At 34.3% G+C, this 23,776-nt stretch overlaps 1 protein-coding gene across 7 annotated transcripts in view; it reads left to right on the top strand.

The window, feature by feature from the left end:
• Positions 1–23,776, top strand: part of SCLT1 (sodium channel and clathrin linker 1) — a 214,735-nt gene that overhangs the window by 74,024 nt on the left and 116,935 nt on the right. For all 7 annotated transcript variants that reach the window (XM_063705543.1, XM_063705544.1, XM_019025990.4 and 4 more), the window contains exons 6-9: positions 11,166–11,301; positions 15,258–15,380; positions 17,113–17,178; positions 22,820–22,890. In XM_063705543.1, the coding sequence (XP_063561613.1) occupies positions 11,166–11,301; positions 15,258–15,380; positions 17,113–17,178; positions 22,820–22,890 (396 nt within the window). The remainder of the gene's footprint in view (positions 1–11,165; positions 11,302–15,257; positions 15,381–17,112; positions 17,179–22,819; positions 22,891–23,776) is intronic.

Genomic DNA, 23,776 nt, shown 5'->3' with positions numbered 1-23,776 from the left:
GAACAGCAGATCCTCCCCCACACTGAGCTACCACAGAGAAGGCACACAGACCTGTGCCTACGAGTGCCCCTCCCTGAAGCCAGCACCACCACCTGCACGACCACCCACATAGTCACCAGTAGGGGCCCCCCACACCCATCCCAGATGAGTTGCCTCTGCCACTGTGGTTAATTCCCACAGGGAGGCAGGCACCCCAGCAGCCACTAGCACCCTGCCACAGCTGCTGCTACTGCTGTTGCTGGCACATGTGAATGAGGACAGATCCCTCTGTCACTGCACTATGAAACACTTTGGCTGACACTACACATTGGAATGTAGTGACCAGTGGTCCAGAAGCACCTGGTGCTCGCAGCACAGTGGATTTCTAACCTCATGGAGTGAGAGAACAATGTCGGGGCCCAATACAAATCCCCAGAGTTAGAGCATACAGTCCAGAAGTCAGGAGCTGAGCATTGGTCCCCTAATGTCTTTCAGAAATGAAGCCAGTCAGCTAAATCTACCCTATATGATAATCAAACCCTCAAGGTCATCAAATGGGATAAAAGAGAACAAAAGCCTCGAAAGGTCAGCAGCCTCAAAGACTGAAGGTGGATAAACCCACAAAGATGAGAAAGAATCAGTGCAAGAATCCTGACAACTCAAAAAGCCACAGTGCCTTTTTTCCTCTAATCTACCACATCGCCTATACAGAAAGGGTTCAGAACTGGACTAAGATGGCTACAAATGATGGAAATAGAAATCAGAATATGCATGAAACAAAGATCATTGAGCTACAGGAGTATGTTGAAACCCATCCAAGGAAGCTAAGAACGATGATAAAACAATGCAGGAGCTGCCCAGCAAAAATAGCCAGTATAGAAAAAAACCAACTGACCTGATAGAACTGAAAAAGACACTGCAATAATTTTATAATGCAATCACAAGTATTAAAAGCAGAATAGATCAAGTGGAGGAAAGAATCTCAGAGTTTGAAGACTGGATTTCTGAAACAAGACAATCAGACAAGAATAGAAATAAAAGAACGAAAAGGAGTGAACAAAACCTCCAAGAAATATGGGATTATGTAAAGAGACCAAATCTATGACTCATAGGCATCCCTGAAAGACATGGGGAGAAGGGAAGCAACTTGGAAAACACATTTCAGAATACCATCCATGAGAACTTACCCAACCTAGCTTGAGAGGGTAACATTCAAATTCAGGAAATGTAGAGAACCCTAGTTAGATACGTTACAAGAAGATCATCCGCAAGACACATAATCATCAGATTTTACAAGGTCAAAATGAAACAAAAAATTTTAAAGGCATCTTAGAGAGAAAGATGAGGTCACCTACAAAGGGAAGATCATTAGACTAAGAGCAGACCTCTCAGCAGAAACCCTACAAGCCAGGAGCAACTGGGGGCCAATGGTCAACATTCTCAAAAGAAATTCCAAGCCAGAATTTAATGTCCAGCCAAACCAAGCTTCATAAGCGAAGGAGAAATAAGATCATTTTCAGGCAAGCAAATGCTGAGGAATTTCATTACTACCAGACCTGCCTTACAAGAGCACCTGAAGGTAGCACTAAATACGGAAAGGAAAGATCATTATCACCCACTACAAAAATACACTGAAGTACACAGACCAGTGACACTGTAAAGCAACCACATAAACAAGTCTGCAAAATAACCAGCTGACATGATGACAGGATCAAATCCATACATATCAATACCAACCTTGAATGTAAATGGGCTAAATGCCTCAATTAAAAGGCACAACCTTAGCAAACTAACGCAGGAACAGAAAACCAAATACTGCGCGTTCTCACTTATAAGTGGGAGCTAAATGGTAAGAACTTACTAGCACAAAGAGGGAAACAACAGACACTGGGATCTACTTGAAAGGAGAGGGTGGGAGGAGGGAGAGGAGCAGAAAAGATAACTACTGGATACTGGGCTTAATACCTGGGTCATGAAATAATATGTACAACAAACCCCTGTGACACGCATTTACCTATGGAACAAACCTTCACATGTACCCCAAAACTAAAATAAAAGTTAAAAAACAAAAAAAGACACAGAATGGCAAACTGAATAAAGAAGCAAAACCCATTGGTATGCCGTCTTTAAGAGTCCTATCTCACATGCAGTGACACACATGGACTCAAAAGGATGGAGGAAGATTTACTAAGCAAATGGAAAACAGAAAAAAAGTAGGAGTTACGATCCTAGTTTCTGACAAAAGCCAAAAAGAGCAAAAAAAAAAAAAAATGGCATTACATAATGGTAAAAGGTTCAATTCAATTCAACAAGAAGATCTAACTATCCTAAATATATGTGTACCCAACACAGGAGCACGCAGATTTGTAAAGCAAGTTTTTAGAGACCTTCAAAGAGACCTAGACTCCCATACAATAATAGTGGAAGTCTTTAACACCACACTGAAAATATTAGACCAATCATCAAGACAGAAAATTAACAAAGATATTCAGGACCTGAACCCAACACTGGATCAAATGGACCTGAGAGACATCTATATAACTCTCCACCCCAAAACAACAGAATAACATTCTTCTCATCACCACATGGCACATGTTCTAAAATCAATCACGTAATCAGAAGTAAAACACTCCTCAGCAAATGCAAAAGAACAGAAATTATAACAGTCTCTCAAACCACAGCACAAATTAGAAGCCAAAACAGAAATTTGCTCAAAACCATACAATTACATGGAAGTTGAATAACCTACTCCTGAATGACGTTTGGGTAAATAATGAAATTAAGGCAGAAATCAACAAGTTCTTTGAAACTAATGAGAACAAAGATACAACATACCAGAATCTCTGGGACACAGCTAAGGCAGTGTTAAGAGGGAATTTATAGCACTAAGTGCTCACATCAAAAAGTTAGAAAGATCTCAAGTTAACAACCTAACATCACAACTAAAAGAACTACAGAACCAAGAGCAAACAAATTCCAAAGCTAGCAAAAGACAAGAAATAACCAAAATCAGAGCTGAACTGAGGGAGATTCAGACACAAAAAAACATCCAGAAGATCAAAGAACACAGAAGCTGGTTTTTTGGAAAAATTAATAAAATAGACCATTAGCTAGACTAATAAAGAAGAAAAGAGAGAAGATTCAAATAAACACAATCAGAAATGACAAGGAGATGTTACCACTGACCCCACAGAAATACAAACAACCATCAAATAATATTATGAACACCTCTATGCACATAAACTAGAATATCTAGAAGAAATGGATGAATTTCTAGACACATACACCCTCCTAAGACTAAACCAGGAGGAAATTGAATTACTGAACAGACCAGTAATGAGTTCTGAAATTGAGGCAGTAATAAATAGCCTATGAACCAAAAAAGCCCAGGACCAGATAAGTTCACAGCCAAATTCTACCAAATATACAAAGAGCTGGTACCACTTCTACTGAAACTATTCCCAAAAAAAAAATGCTTAGGTATTCCTAAGCAAAAAGAAGAAAGCTGGGGACATCACACTGCCCAACTTCAAACTATACTTCAGGGCTACAGTAACCAAAACAGCATGGTACTGGTACAAAAACAGGCACATAGACCAATGCAACAGACCATAAAACTCATTTTATGAGGCCAACATCATCCTGATACCAAAACCTAACAAAGATACAACAAAAAAGAAAACTTCAGGCCAATATCCCTGATGAACATAGAGACAAAAATCCTCAACAAAATACTGGCAAATGAAATCCAGCAGCACAGCAAAAATCTTATCTACCATGATCAAATAGGCTTTAGCCCTGAGATGCAAGGTTGGTTCATCATATGCAAATCAATAAATGTGATTCATCACATAAACAGAACTAAAGACAAAAACTACATGATTATCTGAAATGAAGCAGAAAAGGCTTTCATTCTTCATGTTAGAAAGTCTCAATAAACTAGGTATTGAAGGAACATACTTCAAAATAATAAGAGTCATCTGTGAAAAACTCACAGCCAGCATCATATGAAATGTGCAAAAGCTAGAAACATTCTCCCTGAAAACTGGCACAAGACAAGGATGCCCTTTCTCGCCACTCCTATTTGACATGGTATTGGAAGTCCTGGCCAGGGCAATCAGGCAAGAGGAAGAAATGTAATCCAAATAGGAAGAGAGGAAGTCAAACTATCCGTATTTGCAGATGACAGGATTCTATATCTATAAAACTTCATAGTCTTGGCGTAAAAGCTTCTTAAGCTGACAAACAACTTCAGTAAATTCTCAGGATACAAAATCAATGTGTAAAAATTACTAGCACTCCTATACACAAAAAAACAGTCAAGCCAAGAGCCAAATGAGTAACGCAATCCCATTCCCAGTTGCAATAAATAAATAAACAAACACACGAACTACCTAGGAATACAGCTAACTAGGAAGGTGAAAGATCTCTCTACAAGAAGTACAAAATACTGCTCAAAGAAATCAAAGATTACACAAACAAATGGAAAAATGTTCCATGCTCATGGATAGAAAGCATCAATATTGTAAAAATGGTCATACTGCCCAGAGCAATTTATACATCCAATGCTATTCCTATTAAACTACCATTGAGATTCTTCACAGAACTAGGAAAAACTATTTTAAAATTCATGTGGAACCAAAAAAGAGTCCAGATAGCCAAGGTAATCCTAAGCAAAAATAAGAAAGCTGGAGACATCATGCTGCCTGACTTCAAACTATACTGCAGGGCTGCAGTAACCAAAGCAGCATGCTACTGATACAAAAACGGGCACATAGACCATTGCAACAGAATAGAGAACCCAGAAATAAAGCCACACACCTACAACTATCTGATCCTCGACAAACCTAACTCAAGCAATGGGGAAAGGACTCCTATTCAATAAATGGTGCTGAGATAACTGGCTAGCCATGTGCAGAAGATTAACAAACATTAACTTAAGATGGATTAAAAACTTAAATGTAAAACCCCAAAGTATAAAAACCCTGGAAGACAACTTAGGCGATACCCTTCTGGACATAGGACTGGGCAAAGATTTTATTAAGAAGATATCAAAAGCAATTGCAATAAAAGCAAACATTGACAAATGGGATCTAATTAAACTAAAGAGCTCCTGCACAGCAAAAGAAACTATCAACAGAGTGCACAAACAACATACAAAGTGTGAGAACATTTTTGCAAACTGCATCTGACAAAGGTCAAATATCCAGCATCTATAAGGAACTTAAATTTACAATAAAAATCAAACCTCATTGAAAAATGGGCAAAGCACTTGAACACCTTTCAAAAGAAGACATACATGTGGCCAATAAGCATATGAAAAAAAGCTCAACTTAATTAGAGAAATGCAAATCAAAACCACAATGAGATACCATCTCACGCCAGTCAGAATGGCTGTTAAAACATCAAAAAATAACAGATGCTGTTATGGTTGCAGAGAAAAGGGAATGCTTTTACACTGCTGGTGGGAACAGAAACTAGTTCAGCCACTAGTGGAAAGCAGTTTGGATTCTTTTTTTTTTTTTTTTTTCTTTTTGAGACAGAGTCTTGCTCTGTCGCCCAGGCTGGAGTGCAGTGGCGCGATCTCAGCTCACTGCAAGCTCCGCCTCCTGGGTTCACACCATTCTCCTGCCTCAGCCTCCCAAGTAGCTGGGACTACAGGTGCCCACCACCATGCCTGGCTAATTTTTTTTATTTCTTTAGAAGAGATGGGGTTTCACCATGTTAGCCAGGATGGTCTCTATCTGACCTCATGATCTGCCTGCCTCAGCCTCCCAAAGTGCTGGGATTACAGGCGTGAGCCACCGCGCCCGGCTTGGATCTCAAAGAACTCAAAACAGAAGTGCCATTTAACCCAGCAATCCCATCACTGGATATATAACGAAGTAATAGCAATCATTCTACCATAAAGACACATGCACTCACACGTTCATTGGAACAGTTATTCACAATGACAAAGACATAGATCAACCTAGATGCCCATCAACAGTGGACTGGATAAAGAAAATATGGTACATATATACAATGGAATACTATGCATCCATAAAAAAGAACAAGATCACGTCCTTTGCAGGAACATAGATGGAGCTGGAGGTGATTATCCTTAGCAAACTAACAGAGAAACAGAAAAGCAAATACTTCATGTTCTCACTTATAAGTGGGAGCTAAATGATGAGAACACATGGACATGTAGAGGGAAACCACACACACTGGGGCCTATCAATGGGTGGAGGTTGGGAGGAGGGAGAGGATCAGGAAAAAGAACTAATGAGTACTAGGCTTAATACTTGGGTTGAAAATAATCTGTACAACAAACCTCAGTGACACAAGCTTACCTATATAAGAAACATGTACATGTACCCCTGAACAAAAGTTAAGTAAAAAATAAATTCAAAAAAAATTTAAAAAGAAAATATGGGACAAAATGTGGTAGTGAAAAGAACTAAAATTCATGTAATTTGAATCCCAGAGAGAACAGGAAAGACAGAAATAATATTTGAAGAGACAATAGCTGAAAAATTTCAAAAGTAGCAAAAGATCTGTGGATTAAAGAAACACCATGCATCACAAGCATGATAATGCAAAAACATCTACAAAATCAAAATCAAAGAAAAATTCTCACAACAGAAATTATCCTCAAAGGAATAGCAATAAGATAACTGACTTTTCAACAGATGTGATAGAAATCGAGAGACATGGAATATCTTCAAAGTGCTGAAAAGAAAAGAAACCAAAACTGTCAACTAAGAATTGTGTGCTCAGCGAAATGTTCTTCAAGAAGGAGGGTTAAATAAGTACATATTCAGATGAAAACTGAGAAAATTACCGTTGACAGAATTAATCCAAATCCCAAAAAAGAAGGAAAAATCATCCTAGAATAAAGTTTGGAACTATGGAAGGGGTAAATATGGGAGAAAATCTAATGAGTATAAACTTTTAAAAATAATAATAATGGCTTTAAAATGTTTGAAGAGACTTGAAATATGAGCCAGCAATACCATACATTTAGGAAGAGTGTAAAGGGAGTTGAGATAGTCTCAGGTGCTTACATTATCCATTAGAAATAGGATACTAATTTATAGTAGAGGGTGGCGATTCTCAGAGGCATGTTATGATGTCTGGGCTGAGCACTACAGTAAACTAAAAGATTCTATCACTTCCAAGCTAATGGAGCAGGAAGGTGGAATAATAAAATGTAATTAATTCCAGTTAATAAGCAAAGAGAATAGGAACAAAAAGAGAGGTGTTTTGTTTTGGTTTTTTAAAGTCAAGACATATAGGAAATACTAAGGTAGTAGATATAAACCCAGATACCTTAGTGATTGCATTAAATTTTGCTGTACTACATGCTGTAATTTTAAGACAGTGATTTACCGGAGATTAACTAAATGAACCCACAATTACATGCTTTTAACCAAGGAGATTCGTAAAATACAAGAGTACAGAATGGGTGAAAATAAAAGGATAGAAAATATGTATACCATGGAAGTGCTAATTGAAAACATGCTGGTAATATCAGACATAGTAGAATTTAATGTGAAACAGATGATTACAGATTAAAAGGTGGTTTTCATAATGATACGAAATTATATTTGCCCAAAAGATATGACAGTTCTGAATGTGTAAGCACTCAATAACAAAGACTCAGAATACAAAAAAGTGATAGCACTGAATGGCAGAACAGACAAATGCACCATTATAATAGGAAATATGAGCAGGTTGCTCTCAGTAAATAAAATAGCAACCAGAAAAAAAAACAGTAAGTTAAGATGCAATATTTGAATAATGCAATTAAGAAATCTCTTAAGGGACATATATAGAATACTAATACCGAAGACCTTCAAAATATGCATTCTTTAAGTACACATGGTAGTTTTCTGAAATTGACCAACTCAGAAAAAAGCAACTCTCAGATTATAAAAGGATTGAAATTATTCAGATTATGTTCTTTGATGACAGTGAAAATTATGCTAGAAATCAATAATAAAAAGGTAACTAGAAAATCCCCAGCTTTTTCTAAGTTAAGCAGTATGCCTCTAAATGTTACTCACAGGTCAAAGAACTCACAATGGAAATTAGAAAATATTTTCATCTGATTAATAAAGAAAATAACATAACGTCAACGTTGCCACTAAGGCGATTCTTAGAGGGAAAGCTGTAATCTTAAGAGTATGTATTAGAAAAGAAAGTCTAAAAATAATGATGTCTTAGAATTTGTTGAAGAGGTTAGAAAAAGAACAGCAATCTAAACCCAAAATCATATAACACCTCGGGAACAGAGCACACTCGGTGAGAGACAGCAAGCATTACAAACGCAAGATTGGACACCTATTCCCCAAGTATGCCAGATACTGAAGCAAACAAAATTAAACTATGTATAGGTAGTCCTTCCTTTGTATGAAGTGTAAGATTAAAAAAATGACCTTGCAAGCTGAAACTGTACAAAATTATCTTAATAATCAATGGGGGACAATTATGATATTTCTGTGACCTTTAAATTATTTTTTTTTTTTTGAGACAGAGTCTTGCTCTGTCGCCCAGGCTGGAGTACAGTGGCTTGATCTTGACTCACTGCAACCTCCGCCTCCTGGGTTCCAGCAATTCCTCTGCCTCAGCCTCCTGAGTAGCTGGGACTACAGGCACACGCCACCATAACCCGGCTAATTTTTGTATTTTTAGTAGAGACGGGGTTTCACCACATTGGCCAGGCTGGTCTCGAACTCCTGACCTCGTGATCCACCCACTTCGGCCTCCCAAAATGCTGGGATTACAGGTGTGAGCCACCGTACCTAGCTAAAAATTTTAAGACCCTAAAAACTGTCTTACTGTCAGTTATAATTATACTACTTGTTATAACTACATTTTTTTATTCAATGAATTTTTTTATTATACTTTAAGTTTTAGGGTACATGTGCACAATGTGCAGGTTGGTTACATATGTATACATGTGCCATGCTGGTGTGCTGCACCCATTAACTCGTCATTTAGCATTAGGTATATCTCCTAATGCTATCCCTCCCCCCTCCCCCCACCCCACAACAGTCCCCAGAGTGTGATGTTCCCCTTCCTGTCTCCATGTGTTCTCATTGTTCAATTCCCATCTATGAGTGAGAATATGTGGTGTTTGGTTTTTTGTCCTTGCGATAGTTTACTGAGAGTGATGATTTCCAGTTTCATCCATGTCCCTACAAAGGACATGAACTCATCCTTTTTTATGGCTGCATAGTATTCCATGGTGTATATGTGCCACATTTTCTTAATCCAGTCTGTCATTGTTGGGCATTTGGGTTGGTTCCAAGTCTTTGCTATTGTGAATAGTGCCGCAATAAACATACTTGTGCATGTGTCTTTATAGCAGCATGATTTATAGTCCTTTGGGTATATACCCAGTAATGCGATGGCTGGGTCAAATGGTATTTCTAGTTCTAGATCCCTGAGGAATCGCCACACTGACTTCCACAATGATTGAACTAGTTTACAGTCCCACCAACAGTGTAAAAGTGTTCCTATTTCTCCACATCCTCTCCAGCACCTGTTGTTTCCTGACTTTTTAATGATTGCCATTCTAACTGGTGTGAGATGGTATCTCATTGTGGTTTTGATTTGCATTTCTCTGATGGCCAGTGATGATGAGCATTTTTTCATGTGTCTTTTGGCTGCATAACAAAGAAATAAGACACTTTAATTCTCAGTGTTTCTGATATTTTAAAGTACAGTGTACTAAATATTAATTTTACTATTTTTTCATTTCATTTTACAATCAATTTAAAGGATTAGGATAATTGATAAGTTATGATGCAGATAACTATATGATGAAAATTATGGAATATTATGTCATCTTTAAAATATTTGCAGAAAACTTTTTAGAATGTGAGAGAATGCATATGTCTGAATACTACAGTTAAAAAGACAGATTATAGTATTAGCAATACAGTATGTCATTGGTCTGTTTTTAATGGAAAGTAAAAATTCTGCTAGAAAATATATTACAGAATTAATAATGGTTTTTTTAATAGGACTTGGGGTATCTTTTCTAAAACTTGTTATATTTCTATACTGATCATTTTCTCTATTACGTAAACATTTCATATAGGAAAAATAAAAGTTTTTTAAAACACTGTTAGATATTTAAAAATAAAAACTTCTGTCTTAACCAATACTTGTTTTTTAATTAGAGAATAATTTTCAAGCTCTGTCCTTTCTTCAGAGTAATTAATTTTTTTGTTTCTAAAGTGTTTACCTTCTCAGTTTTATTGTATTTGATGAATTTTGTTTTCAATAAATATGTTTTGACATCAAGATTTAAGTTTTCTTGTTTCAAAGGAGATTTGTAATATTAGTAAATCATTCACCTCTAAATGTTTTAGGTAGATGGATGTAGTTTATTTTGTTACTTTTCACTTTGTAATGTATTTACTATAAATATTTTCTGCTTATGATTATATGAAATAAGAGTGTTTTCTGAAAATGTACTTTTTTTCTCTTAAGTATGTATTATTTTAAATTAAAACAATCATTCTTTTAAGTTGTACCTTCCTTGCTTTTTTTTTGTAGTGAAGGCATGAAATACCTGTAATTTACCTTAATGTTAAGATTAAAGTCAATTTTAAGCCTTTCAGTATTATTGTTGATCTTATATAAGGATGTGCTGAAAAATAAAGCTTCTGATGTCTTGGTTTTATAACCAGTGACCATTTTCTTCTCTTTGCTTGTTAACTGGAATTAGTAAGAAGTCCAGTGAGTTTTGTGAAACACGCTGAAGAAAATAGCAAATAATTCTACAGGATTTAATATATAATTTTCATTTAATTGACTGGATATACGTAGATATTTTAGAATTTTTCTGAATGGCTTATTTTATCATTTAATAAGAGATAATATCTGAATTTTACTCTTTTGAAAAGTTTTTGAAAATTTTTGAAAAATTAAAACCTCTCTAGGACAAACTGAGTCATGCTTCAGTTAATTGTGATCGATTTAATGCATTGAAATTGTTATATAATCTTTTGATTCTTATAGCACAGTATTTAATGGTAATTAAACACTTCTAATTTTTTATTTGAAGTCTACTTAAAAATGATTTTGTGTAAGAGTTATTGTTGACCCAAATGTTTAATTGACCTCGAAACAGTAATTACTGTTACGAAAATGACTTGAGACTATCATGTTAACTATTTGTTTCAAAGGTTGCACAGTGAATTAAAAGATGCTGTTGAAAAAAAATTGGAGGCCTTTCCCCTTGGCACAGAGGTAGGAACTGACATATATGCAGATGATGAAACAGTCAGAAACCTTCAAGAACAATTGCAGCTAGCCAATCAAGTGAGTGACATGTATTTTTAAAAATTATATTCTGAATTAACATACCTTTTTAAAAATTCATGTTAATCATTATTTATGGATAACAAAATAATAAAATTGTAACATGATGATTTTCTACAGTTTATAAGAATCGTTACAGGTAGCAACACTTGTAATAAATACTCTTACTGTTAGAAACGTACTTGCCAAATACCCTCACTGGTTGTTACAAATGTGTTTAATTAAATCATAAAGATTTTGACGTGATTTTTTTTCTTATAAGAATATTTTTTTCTTTCTTTTTTTTTTCTTTTTCTTTTTTTTTTTTAATTATACTTTAAGTTCTAGGATACATGTGCAGAACGTGCAGGTTTGTTATATAGGTATCACATGCCATGGTGGTTTGCTGCACCCATCAACCCATCATCTACATTAGGTATTTCTCCTAATGCTATCTCTCCCCTAGCCCTCAACCCCACAACAGGCCCTGGTGTGTGATGTTCCCCTCCCTGTGTCCATGTGTTCTCATTGTTTAACTCCCACTTATGAGTGAGAACATGCAGTGTTTGGTTTTCTGTTCCTGTGTTAGTTTGCTGAGAATGATGGTTTCCAGCTTCATCCATGTCCCTGAAAAGGACATGATCTCATCCTTTTTTATGGCTGCATAGTATTCCATGGTGTATATGTGCCACATTTTCTTTATCCAGTTTATCATTGATGGACATTTGGGTTGGTTCCAAGTCTTTGCTGTTGTGAATAGTACTGCCATAAACATACATATGCATGTGTCTTTATAGGAGAATGATTTATAATCCTTTGGGTATATACCCAGTAATGGGATTGCTGGATCAAATGGTATTTCTAGTTCTGGATCCTTGAAGAATTGCCACTCTGTCTTCCACAATGGTTGAGCTAATTTACACTCCCACCAACAGTGTAAAAGTGTTCCTATTTCTCCACATCCTCTCCAGCACCTGTTGTTTCCTGACTTTTTAATGATCACCATTCTAACTGGCATGAGATGGTATTCCATTGTCGTTTTGATTTGCATTTCTCTAATGACCGGTAATAATGAGCTTTTTTTCATATGTTTGTTGCCTGCATAAATATCTTCTTTTGAGAAGTGTCTGTTCATTTCCTTTGCCCACTTTTTGATGGGTTTGTTTTTTTCTTGTAAATTTGTTTAAGTTCTTTGTAGAGAGAATATTTTAATGTCAATGAAAATTTTTAAAGGAAAAAATCCATTATTTCTCTAAATTTGTATTTTTTATTGTTCTTTTTTCTGGTATTGTTTTCTTCCATTTTCAAAGATTGTATTAATAGTACTATATTTTTCTCACATTATATTTCTTCTAGAATTATACTTTTTCTTTTTTCTCTCATAGTAATTAGAATCTTTGAGCAGCTATGTTAAATATATCCTATTTTTCTACTAATTTTTTGTGAATTTTATTCATAAGGGAATTTTATTTAAATTTACAATGTTATATCCCAAATGTTTCATTATCTTGTATGGGTTTAAATCCCCATTCTTCTACTTTCCAGGTGTGTGATCATAGAAAAAACTCTTGTGCCTCAGTTTCCTCATTTATAAATGGGGGCTACAAATTCTAAATTACAATTTTGATTTGATAATTATCTGAAAATTCGGTTTTATTTCCTGAAAATTTGGTTTAAAATTCTGTAATTATGGAAGTGATATTTTAGGTAAGTCAGAAAGGCTATATTTAGCTTGATAAGGAACATGTATTTAACACTAATTTTTTTAATGTATGAATGGAAAGAATTTTTAAATGTAATGAAAGAAAGAAATAATGAGGAAAGCATGCTGTTAGTTCTAGACTAGGAAAGATTTATAATTGATTTCATGGGATTAAATAGAAATTAATTTAGGCTTATATGTCTAGCACATATGTAAGTTAATAAATTTGTCTATTTATCATTATTATCATTATTGAACAGCAAGACTCACAAATAAGAATTAAAATTATTTACAAAAGGTGCTGTGTAGCGTAAATATGTTGCTTTAGGAGCCAATAGCAATAGCACAATGCTAAGTCCCTAGCTTAATATTTTCAGTTTAAAATATTTTTTCTGTTACAGTGTGATTTGTAAAAATCTTTCTAGAAGTCAGTTTGGAAGAAGAGCCTTAGAAATGTTTGCATTATTTGATCCAGTAATTAGATGATGACACCACATAGATTTTATGAATTTGTTCTAAAGAACTGAATATAAAAATTTTTGAATAAATATGTTCATTATAATATTTATCGTAATGAAACATTTGACATAGTTTAAAAATCTTAAATATGGAATCAGTTAAATTGTAGTTTGTCCAAATAGTAAGTTGTACCATTTTTAAAAATTATATAGTGTACATCATAATCACTTGAGGGCTTTTTGAAACATGGATTTCTGCTGTGCCTCCCCACCCCCCCACCACCCCAGTTTCTGATTCAAGAAGTCTGGAAAAGAGCTCAATAATTTACATCTCTAACAGTTCTGAGATGTTGCTGATGATGCTGATCCTTTAAGAACCACTGCTCTAGGAGAATCTGGGTTGTATAACTACTAGTCTAGGTGATTTTTGTCGTCAGACAGGTCTGGAGAAACAATGGGACATTTTGAGGTATGAGGCATTTTTACGACCATTTTACTGAAAAGAAAACTTGAGTCTTAAGGAAATGAAGTGAATTATCCAGGACTATTTAGCCAGGAATTAGAGATCACACCCATATCTTCTGGCTCCATATTCTGTGTTTATCTACAAATTTTAAAACCACTTTTAAAATTTTTAATTAGCCTACAGTTTTTTTTTTTTTTGAGTTTTAGACAAAACTAATCTATGGTGTTAGGAACACGAGGAAATGGTTATTTAGGAGAAGAGTATAGTAGCTGGAAGAGATCACAAGAGGGTCATCCGGCTTCTAGGTGACGGTAATGTTCTTTCTCTTGAACTGGGTGCTGGTTACATAAGCGCACTTGCTTTATAAAAATGTACAATTTGTTCATTTTCTGAATGCATGGTATACCTCAGTGTACCCCAAGGTGCCTTATGTTTTTTGTGGGTTACATATCTATCAGTATTTATTGTATTACAAATTAAAACTGAGACTTAAAAAAAAAGTAGGAGCATAAGCATGTAGTCCATTAGCCCTTAGAGCAAGGATGGCATCACATCATATAAACTTTAGAAAACTTCACTGTACATTTGTGAGAGGATGAGAGTAAAAAGGCGAAAAATGTTAACATATTATTCTGAAGATAAATTTGATTTCTAGGACCTTTCAAAGTTTAAAAGTTTCTGTACCACACTTAGATAATACTGTATGCAAACAATAGTGACCTGAGAAAATTATAATTATAAAATCATTATAAAATGGCAAGTAAAAATAGCTCACTATATTGTCCCTAATTTTGTTAAAATAATTACAAAATTCTCCCCCAGAATCACATTTATAAACATGAATGCATCAACATTTAAAAAGATGATTTATCTAGATATTAGCAATATTTATTATCAGGTAGTAAAATTATAGGTGATTCTGATTTTCTCCTGTTTTTCTCTGTATTTTCCTAATTTTCCACAATGAAAATTTATTACTTTTATGATCAGGAAAAAAATATTGTACTTTACCAGGAGGCAGTTTTCTTCTTCATCAGTTTCTAGGGCTTATACTTTCTTGTGGAACAAAGAACATGGTTTAAATCTACGTCTCTGTTAAGGATTTTAATTTTAGCTAAATCTGAGTAAAAACACAATTTCAAAATAAGGAACTTTATGTCTTCAGGTTTACTCTCTAAATTATTAATAATAAAACTTCATATCAAAAATATAACTATAATACCATCTTTACACAGTTCTATTTTATTTTATGACTTTATAAGAACTTATTCTATAAAAGAAAATGATCCATTTGTACTATACAATAAATAGCCTGCTGATAATTTAATGAGTTATCAAACTTTTTTAATAGGAAAAAACTCAGGCTGTGGAACTCTGGCAGACTGTTTCTCAGGAGTTGGACAGACTACACAAGCTTTACCAGGAACATATGACTGAGGCCCAGATTCATGTATTTGAAAGTCAAAAACAAAAGGTAATCTTGGATTTCATCATTTTCTTGTATATCAAGAAGAAATTGCACTCTGAAGAAACTGTTTTAGAGGGGAGCGCTTAAGACTCTACCCTATAGCATTTAGAATTTCTGATCACTTTATTATTTATGTTAATAATATATAGATCTTTGATGGTTACACTATTGAACAGGTAAGCTAATTAGACAACTGGACAGTGATCATTTGGTTCTATAATGTTGTCAGCAATGAAAGCTGAATTTAGTGCTAAAGAGCAACTTTAACATTATTTTGTATAAATAAACCTTCAAAGTTTTTATTTGCTTGATTTCCTACCTGACTTTTAAAACAAAACAAAACAAAATTGTTTATTAGTTTATGGCCAGTGAAGAAACCTGCTCAAATACAGTGGAAACACTATGTAAAATCAACTGTTAATACCCTTAAATGTGACCTGTTACTAAAATAGGTGTCAATTTTGTCTATCATAAATTAATCAGAATAGAATTTTACAACAGTAAGGTATCTTAATGGTTATTAAAAGACTTCTTTCTACCCAAAGCAAGAATCATTCTACACTCTTTCAAAGTGGACATCTAGCTTTAGCTTTTGCTTTACACGTCTATTGACAAGAACTCATTATCTCACAACACCATCTATTCCATTTGGAAATCTACCTCTTTTATTCTTCTGTTGGTTCTTTTATTGCTAGGTGCATTGAGCACTATGGAGGAATTCTAATTCTGACCTCTTTTCTATGTATTTTGAGAGGAAGCTCTTTAAATAGGTTGGTTTTCATACCTCTCTTCAGCTCTCATTTACAGACTTTTCAAATTCTGGTTAATGAATATTCCTATTATTGTAATTATAATTAGAAATGTCTACCTAAAGAAATTGTAAAAATACTTATGTGATGCTTTACAGTTTACAAAATGATTTTGCTTTACATGCCCTGGCTTGAAAAAAAGTCCACATGTAATCAATCTGATTTGTTGGACTTTTACCTCTGAGATTTAAAAACCATTTTCCATATTAAGTTCTTTGAGGACTGTTTCCTCATTTAGGTCAATCAACTAAGCCCACAAGGTTGGGTTTTTGTTTTGTTTTCACCTGAATAATATCATTCTTTTACTATAGCTACATAGTTTGATGGGTCCTTATACAAGACTTTACAAATAACACTTCATTCTTTTTTCCCTGGTTATCTATTTAATTCTGTCTTTCAGTATATTTACAGCCTCTCCCAACTTTGTGTCATCTGTACAAATAATGTTTAATAGAATCATAACAGCTAATCAAACAATTTTTAAAATGTGGGGCATGAGAATTTTTTTTAAAAAGGTGGGCAGTAACTCCTGTGCCATGGTTTGTATTATAGGTTTTGAGTAGGTTTGAAAGTGACGTTCCAATATTGGACAAGGTCTCTCTAGCATTTAGAATTTCTAATCACTTATAATTTTTTATGATCTCTTTCTTCAAGTTTTAAAATAATATTTAATAATTGATTTCTAGAAATAATTATTTGACATAAAATAAACAGCTACATTAATTTCAGCATTGCCACTTTAATTTTTTAATCATTTAAAAAATTTCTTAGTTTTTCAACTACTAATTCACACAATAGTAATAAGAAACACTACTAATTTTATCTAAACTTAGGCATAATGATTTTAGACTTGATTTTAGTTTAATTTTAAATATGAGTTATAAACAACAAAATGCTATTTATATACTCCCCTTACCTTCCCACTGTAGGATCAGCTATTTGATTTTCAACAACTGACCAAACAACTTCATGTTACTAATGAGAACATGGAAGTGGTAAGTATACTCACTTATATAAACTAGAAATTGTCCCTATAAATAATCATATTTATTTATGTTAATATAAATCAACAATAAGAAAGCATGCTGCACGAAATTAGATAATACTCTTTTTTCTTTTGCTTTTGCTTTCTCATTCAATAGCATGACACAGTTTACAGTACCTTTTGGAGATCTAACATCTCTCTGAAATATATCTTAATCTGGAAATCCTCTTAGGATTCTTAGTAAGGTCTCCTTAGACTAATCTAGACAGTGAGTTCCTCAAGAGTAGAGTACATGCTTAATTTTTTTTATTTCACCTGACACACTGCCAGGTATTTAATAAGAATAGTGTAATTATTTAATGAATTAATAGCCCATTTCCTAAAAAGTTTTAGGAAACTAAGGACCATGTGTTGGTATGGTACTCCTAAATTTCCCTATAAGTTTTTCCTAAAATAAATAGAATTAGTCTTCCCAATTCTGCTCTTTACCTTCTTATTCTCTCACTTTTGTTTTCTTTACTTTCTTAGAATGTTATTTTTACCTCATTGTTGAGTAATAGAATTATGACACTTCAGGTAATTCCTCTCTCTTTCCCTTCTTCATTCTTGCTTAGTTACTCTGCTAATTCTTGTTAGTACCTAATAAAAATGTCTTTGTATAACAATGGATTTGTGCCATCAAAAGTAAGTATCCAATTTTATTCTACTTTAAAAATTTTTCTTTTTTAACCATGTAAAAAATTATTAAACCAATCTGTACCTATTCTGTTAACATTTGAAATGTCTAATTACATACAGTTTTTGATACTATATTATACTTCTTAGAGTTTTAAAATACTAGTACTCCAGAACAAAATGGTTACTGATTTCTATAATTAAGAAAGGCATTTTTTAATTTAATATATTTCTATATGGAATTAGTACTTTAACCTAGCATCATAATTATTCATTACTTCTTCAGTATGTCTCCTAGAATTGGAATTGTATCATTCTTTGATATATCATATCACAGAGCCCCTATTTTATTATGATTTTGATGAAAGAAAGTCATGGGAAAAGGATGTTGTATATTCCAAGGGAATATGTTAAAAATTTCTAAGGCAGAAGTATTCATGGTTCCAGGTTGGTGCTAAGAATAAACTGGATACAAGAAAACTGATAAAGAAATGGCATGATGGATAAAAGAGAGTTTTATAAAAATATAGAAAAGACTATATAGGTGGATAAGATAAAAGTAAATGGTTGAAAGCAATTTTAAAATTTAAGTTGTTCTTAATGTGTATAATGAATAGCAAACAAGACTGATAAGTATAAAGGGAGCAAGCAAAGTGATAAGATCTTGTACAGTTCAAAGAGCATTCAGAACATAGTTATGGGGGCAAGTATGAGTCAAGATCAAACTTGAAGAAAAGTGCCCTTTAAAAATCAAGCAGTTTCCAACAAAAAATTTTCTGATTACACGAATAAACTCATTAAATGAATAGATTTTTATAGATGTAGAATAAATTGATGAGTATGCAGTGAGTAAATAAACTGTCTTTCAATATAATTTGACTAACATGGCAGAGTAGGACACCCTGGACACTCCTTCTCCCCACAGATACACCAATTCAGCAACAATTCATGGACAAATTTCCTTTGCAATAAGTCAGAAATGAATGGAAATGTTCTCACCTCCTGGGGGACTGGAAAACCAGACTCACCAAAGCTAGCAGGGAGATTTGAGACCCTCTCTTGCTAGACACCCTGTCCCCAGTGCCGTGCCATGTGATCAAAAAGAGACCCCTTAGCTCCCAGCTTCACCCAGGGGAAGGAAGGGATTAGGTATGTGCATTCATCACCCCAAATTTTCTGAGGGTGGTCCCCAGAATACTGGCCTCTATCTTGCCAGTCTCGGAGCTCACAGATCCAGCATAGTCTGGCCAACCAAGGGAGAATGGAGGCATTGGTTTGGACTGATAGATGGCATTGGTCCTGTGCTCTTCCCAGCACAGAGTAAGTAGATGAAAATTCAGTTCTCAACTTTCCCCTAGGGAGGGGAAAAGTTGATCCAGCACTGCAGCTTCTCTAGGGCAGCCCAGAGAAATAGCATCTGTCTCACGAAGCTCTAATAGGTCCAGCATGGTCTAGCCACCTAGGGAAGAACAGAGACAGCAGATTGGGCTGATACATGCTATAGTTCCCTACCCCCCAGCTCATCACAGAGCAAGCAGACAAAGCCACAGCTGCCAGCATCTCCCTGGGGAGGGAAAGAGTTGGTAGAGGCCTGCTGAATCTCTGGCCATCTGATTTGTGGGGGTCTTCTCTTCTATGACGCTAATCTCTGAAGACTGGGAGAGGTGCCTGCTTTCTCTAATGTACGGACGTGAGCACAAAGTCAAGGAAAAATGAAGAACCAGCTAAAGATGTTCCATACAAAGAAATAAGATAAATCTCCAGAAACCAATCCTAATGAAAAGAAGTTATGAATTACCTGATAGGGAATTAAAAATAACTCTCATGAAGATGCTCACCACTGTTAAAAGAACAATGCATGAACAAAGTGAGAGTTGCAACAGAGAAAAAATATTAAAAAGTAGCACACAAATTATGGACCTAAAGAACACAATAACGGAATTAAAAATGGAGTTGGGAAATCTAGATATTCATATTCAAAACATGATTTTGAACTCTTATCTTACACAACACACAAATATCAACCCAAAATGGATTAAAGACTTAAATCTAACACCTCTTACTTATAAAGTTCTTAGAAGAAAACCTCGGGGAAAAGCTCCATGGCATCGGTCTTGGCAACGATTTCATGGATATGACACCAAAAGTACAGACAGCAGGAAAAAAGTAATCAAGTGGGACTACATCAAACCAAAAAGTTTTTGCACAGCAAACAAAACCAACAGAGTGAAAAGGCAACCTATGGAATGGGACAAAATATTTGCAGACCGTATATCCAATAAGGGAATAATCTCCAAAGTATTTAAGGAATTTCTATAAGTCAGTAGTAAAAAAACAAAAGACACACAAAAAAACCTAATAAGTTGATTTTTAAATGAGCTAAGTACTTAAATAGATATTTTTCCAAGGCAATGGGTATGTGAAGAAATGCCCAATGCTCGATGTCACTAAACATTAGGGAAACATAAATACCAAAACTACAATGATGTATCACCTTACACGTGTCAGAGGGATTATTATCAAAACAAAAAAGACAACACGTGTTGAAGAGGATGTGGAAAAATTGGAAACCTTGAACATTTTTGGTGGGATTGCAAAACAGTGCATCTGCCATGGAACACAGTATAGAGTTGCCTCAAAAAAATAAAAATATAACTACCATATGATCCAGAAATCCCACTTCTGAATATTTATCCCAACGTATTGAAATTAAGATCTTGAAGAGATATTAGCACTCCTGTGCTTATTGCAGCATATTCACATTAGCCAAGATATGAAAACAACCTTAAATGTCCATCAAAAAGGAGTGGATTAAAATGTATAAACATACAGTGGAATGCTATTCAGCCTTTAAAAAGAAGGAAATTATGCAATTTGTGATAACATGAATAAACTTTGAGAGCATTAAATGAAATAAGCCAGTCACAGAAAGACTAAACACTGTATGATTTTACTTATACGAAGTATCTATAGTAGACAGATTTATAGAAACAGAGATTGGAATGGTGACTTCCAGGGCCTTTGGTGAGAAGAAATGGGGACTTACTAATCAACACGCATGAAGTTTCGGTCAAACAAGATGAATAACCTCTAGAGATCTGTGCAATATTGTACCTGTAGTCAGCAATAATGTATTGTACACTTAAACATGTTTTAAAAGTGCATAACTCATGTAAGTATTCTTACTACAAATTGATACAAATAAATATCTTTCTTTACCAATGCAAATTAGTAATATGCAATAGATATGCTCTGACATGAATGGTACATAAAAGTATATATTTCTATTTATTATGCTGTAGATGTATTATAATTTCACATTTCCCATAGGTTTGCTTTACTGAAATGTTTTTTAAGATTTGCTCATCTCTATAATTTACTCAAAAATATTTAATTGCATACTAACTATCCTGCATGAAAGTATAGGTTCTCTAAGTTGCAAAAATGCATCAACCATAAAATCTCTGTCTCCTTGGTAAAACAGGCTGACATATGAAATAATCAGTGAAAAAGGTGCTAAATAGATGATGGTTGAAAAAGATGCTTCCCTGCACCTTCTCGAGTCTCCTAGTTCTAAAATATTAATATAGTACATAATTTTCTTTATGGTCATAAATATAGAACAACAATGCCATATTCAGATGCAGTTGTGGAGCTCTTACTAGGCTTGCTAGCAAGTTAAGCACCTTGGTTTCCAGCACTAAATTCTTAAAATGCAGAATTTTAGCTTATACTTCTGTTAATTGCTCTATGTAATCTATCTTTGAGGTGTTCCCAAATGATCAAAAACACAAGCATCAATTATGCTAGTGCCAAGGCAGTATATATAATAAAACACTAGTTGTGCCTGTGATGTACTCAATCATGTGCCAGGCACTAGGAGTTCTGGGAAAAGCTGATCCTTTAAAAAGGCTCATATTTTAGTCAGGAATGCCTACACTTTAATATTTAAATATAATGTGCACTGTAAAGGCATGTATTAAGTTTTATCAAAGTACAGAAAGGAAACAGTTAATTCTACCTGAGAATGAGTAAACCACACATGGTATTGAGGAATGAATGCAGACAGAATGAGGACATCCTGGGCAGAGGAAAATACGATAGTATGTTAAAAATATGAAGTCAGTGAGCTCAGAGCATGAGAGAAGCACAATGAAAGCTATCTCAGGGACTTTAGTTGGAGAAATTTAAGCATGATATGTTGGGACAGGATTAAATCAAAACTATTAAGATCAATCAGGAGCGACCATAATATATAAAGAAAAGGGATAAGGAATTTGTATCATCATGGATAAAACCAGCAGTTATGGAAGAAAATCAATTCCCTTAGGAAAAGTTTTTCTACATTTAGAAGACTACTTCATATCTTACTGTGGATTTCTCCAGAAGCCGACCTTCAGGAAAAAGTTCCAAAACGTGTCGTTTATTTAGTAGGTAATACCAGGGAGCACCAGTAAGAAGGTGGGGAAGTGGTACCAAAGAGAAGAGAAGACAGCCAATAAAGGGCTTTTTAAAATTAAGCAAGTTAACACTGTGAGTAACTAAAACTTAATGAATTCTGAAAGACAGTGTAGAACACAAGCCTCAGAATTATTTCACCCATGCAAGAAGGGAGTTTGGGTTTTTTATATACCAGTTCCCTTCAGACATGTCAGGCTGCTCAGAACAGGGTGGAACATTAGTTCTATAACACGTATAGCTTTATGCACAGGTGGATAGATGAGCAAAAGAGATTCAGATAGCCAAAGAAAGCCATAGACAGGAATGCAGGTGTAGGTAGTTTCAAGTGAAGCAGGTATCCAATGAAGTAGTAAAGACAAGGAAAGAAGGCCAAGGTTACGTTTTACCCTCAAAAAATCTAATCTTTATCATAAATCTCACTAAACTTTTTTTCTACTTGTATGTCTGATGTGTCATCTTTAAAAGATACAGTTATTAAATATTCTAATACTGATTCTTTTTTTTTCTTGTGGCAGACTAACCAACAGTTTCTGAAAACAGTAACTGAACAAAGTGTGATAATTGAACAACTCCGAAAAAAACTTAGGTATTTTCAAAAATAAGTTTCATTATTTCATTTTTAATTATTTTTCTTCAGGGGAGCTGATGATGCTATAATTTTCCCCATGGGTGTTTTTTTTCCTTCCTTTTGTTAAGCTTCTGCCAATATCTTCTTGTGTATTTGATCTGTTAGGATGGGAAGAAACTGAAATCAAGATTATTAGGAGATAACTGTGATATACAGTCAGACCACTAAATACACAGATGTTCAAGTCCTTTATATAAAATGACAAAGTATTTGTATATAGCCTATGCACATCTTCCCATATATTTTAAATAATCTGATAACTTATAATACCTAGTATAATGTAAATGCAATGTAAATAGATTATATACTGTATTGTTTTAAAATTTTTATTTTTTATTGTTTTAAAAAATATTTTCAATCTGCAATTGGTTGAATCCACGAATGGGGAACCCACAAATCATTTGAGCATTTTTTCTTATACCTATTGTCCATTTATTTGTATGTCTTCTTTTGCAAAATGACTATTCAGATATTTTGCCCATTATTTGTTCTTTTTCTTCCTCTCGAGTTGTTTTAGCTCCTTATATATTCCAATTCTGATTATTAATCCCTTGTCCAGTGGGTAGTTTACAAATATTTTCTTCCATTCTGTGGGTTTTTTCATTTACTTATTGTTTCCTTTGCTGTCCAGAAGCTTTTTAGCTTGATATGATCCCATATGTACATTTTTGCTTTGGTTGCCTGTACTTTTGAAGTCCTCCTCAAGAAATCTTTACCCAGATGAATGTCCGGAGTTTTCTTCTAGTAGTTTCATAGTTTCAGGTCTTAGATTTAGTCTTTGATACAGTGTGATTTGATTTTGGTATATGGCAAGAGATAGGGGTTGAAAATGTGTTGACTATAA

The sequence above is a fragment of the Gorilla gorilla genome, chromosome 3 (genome assembly GCF_029281585.2).
Source record: "Gorilla gorilla gorilla isolate KB3781 chromosome 3, NHGRI_mGorGor1-v2.1_pri, whole genome shotgun sequence".
In the NCBI taxonomy this organism is placed as follows: Eukaryota; Metazoa; Chordata; class Mammalia; order Primates; family Hominidae; genus Gorilla; species Gorilla gorilla.
This window is presented reverse-complemented; position numbering and strand designations above follow the sequence as displayed.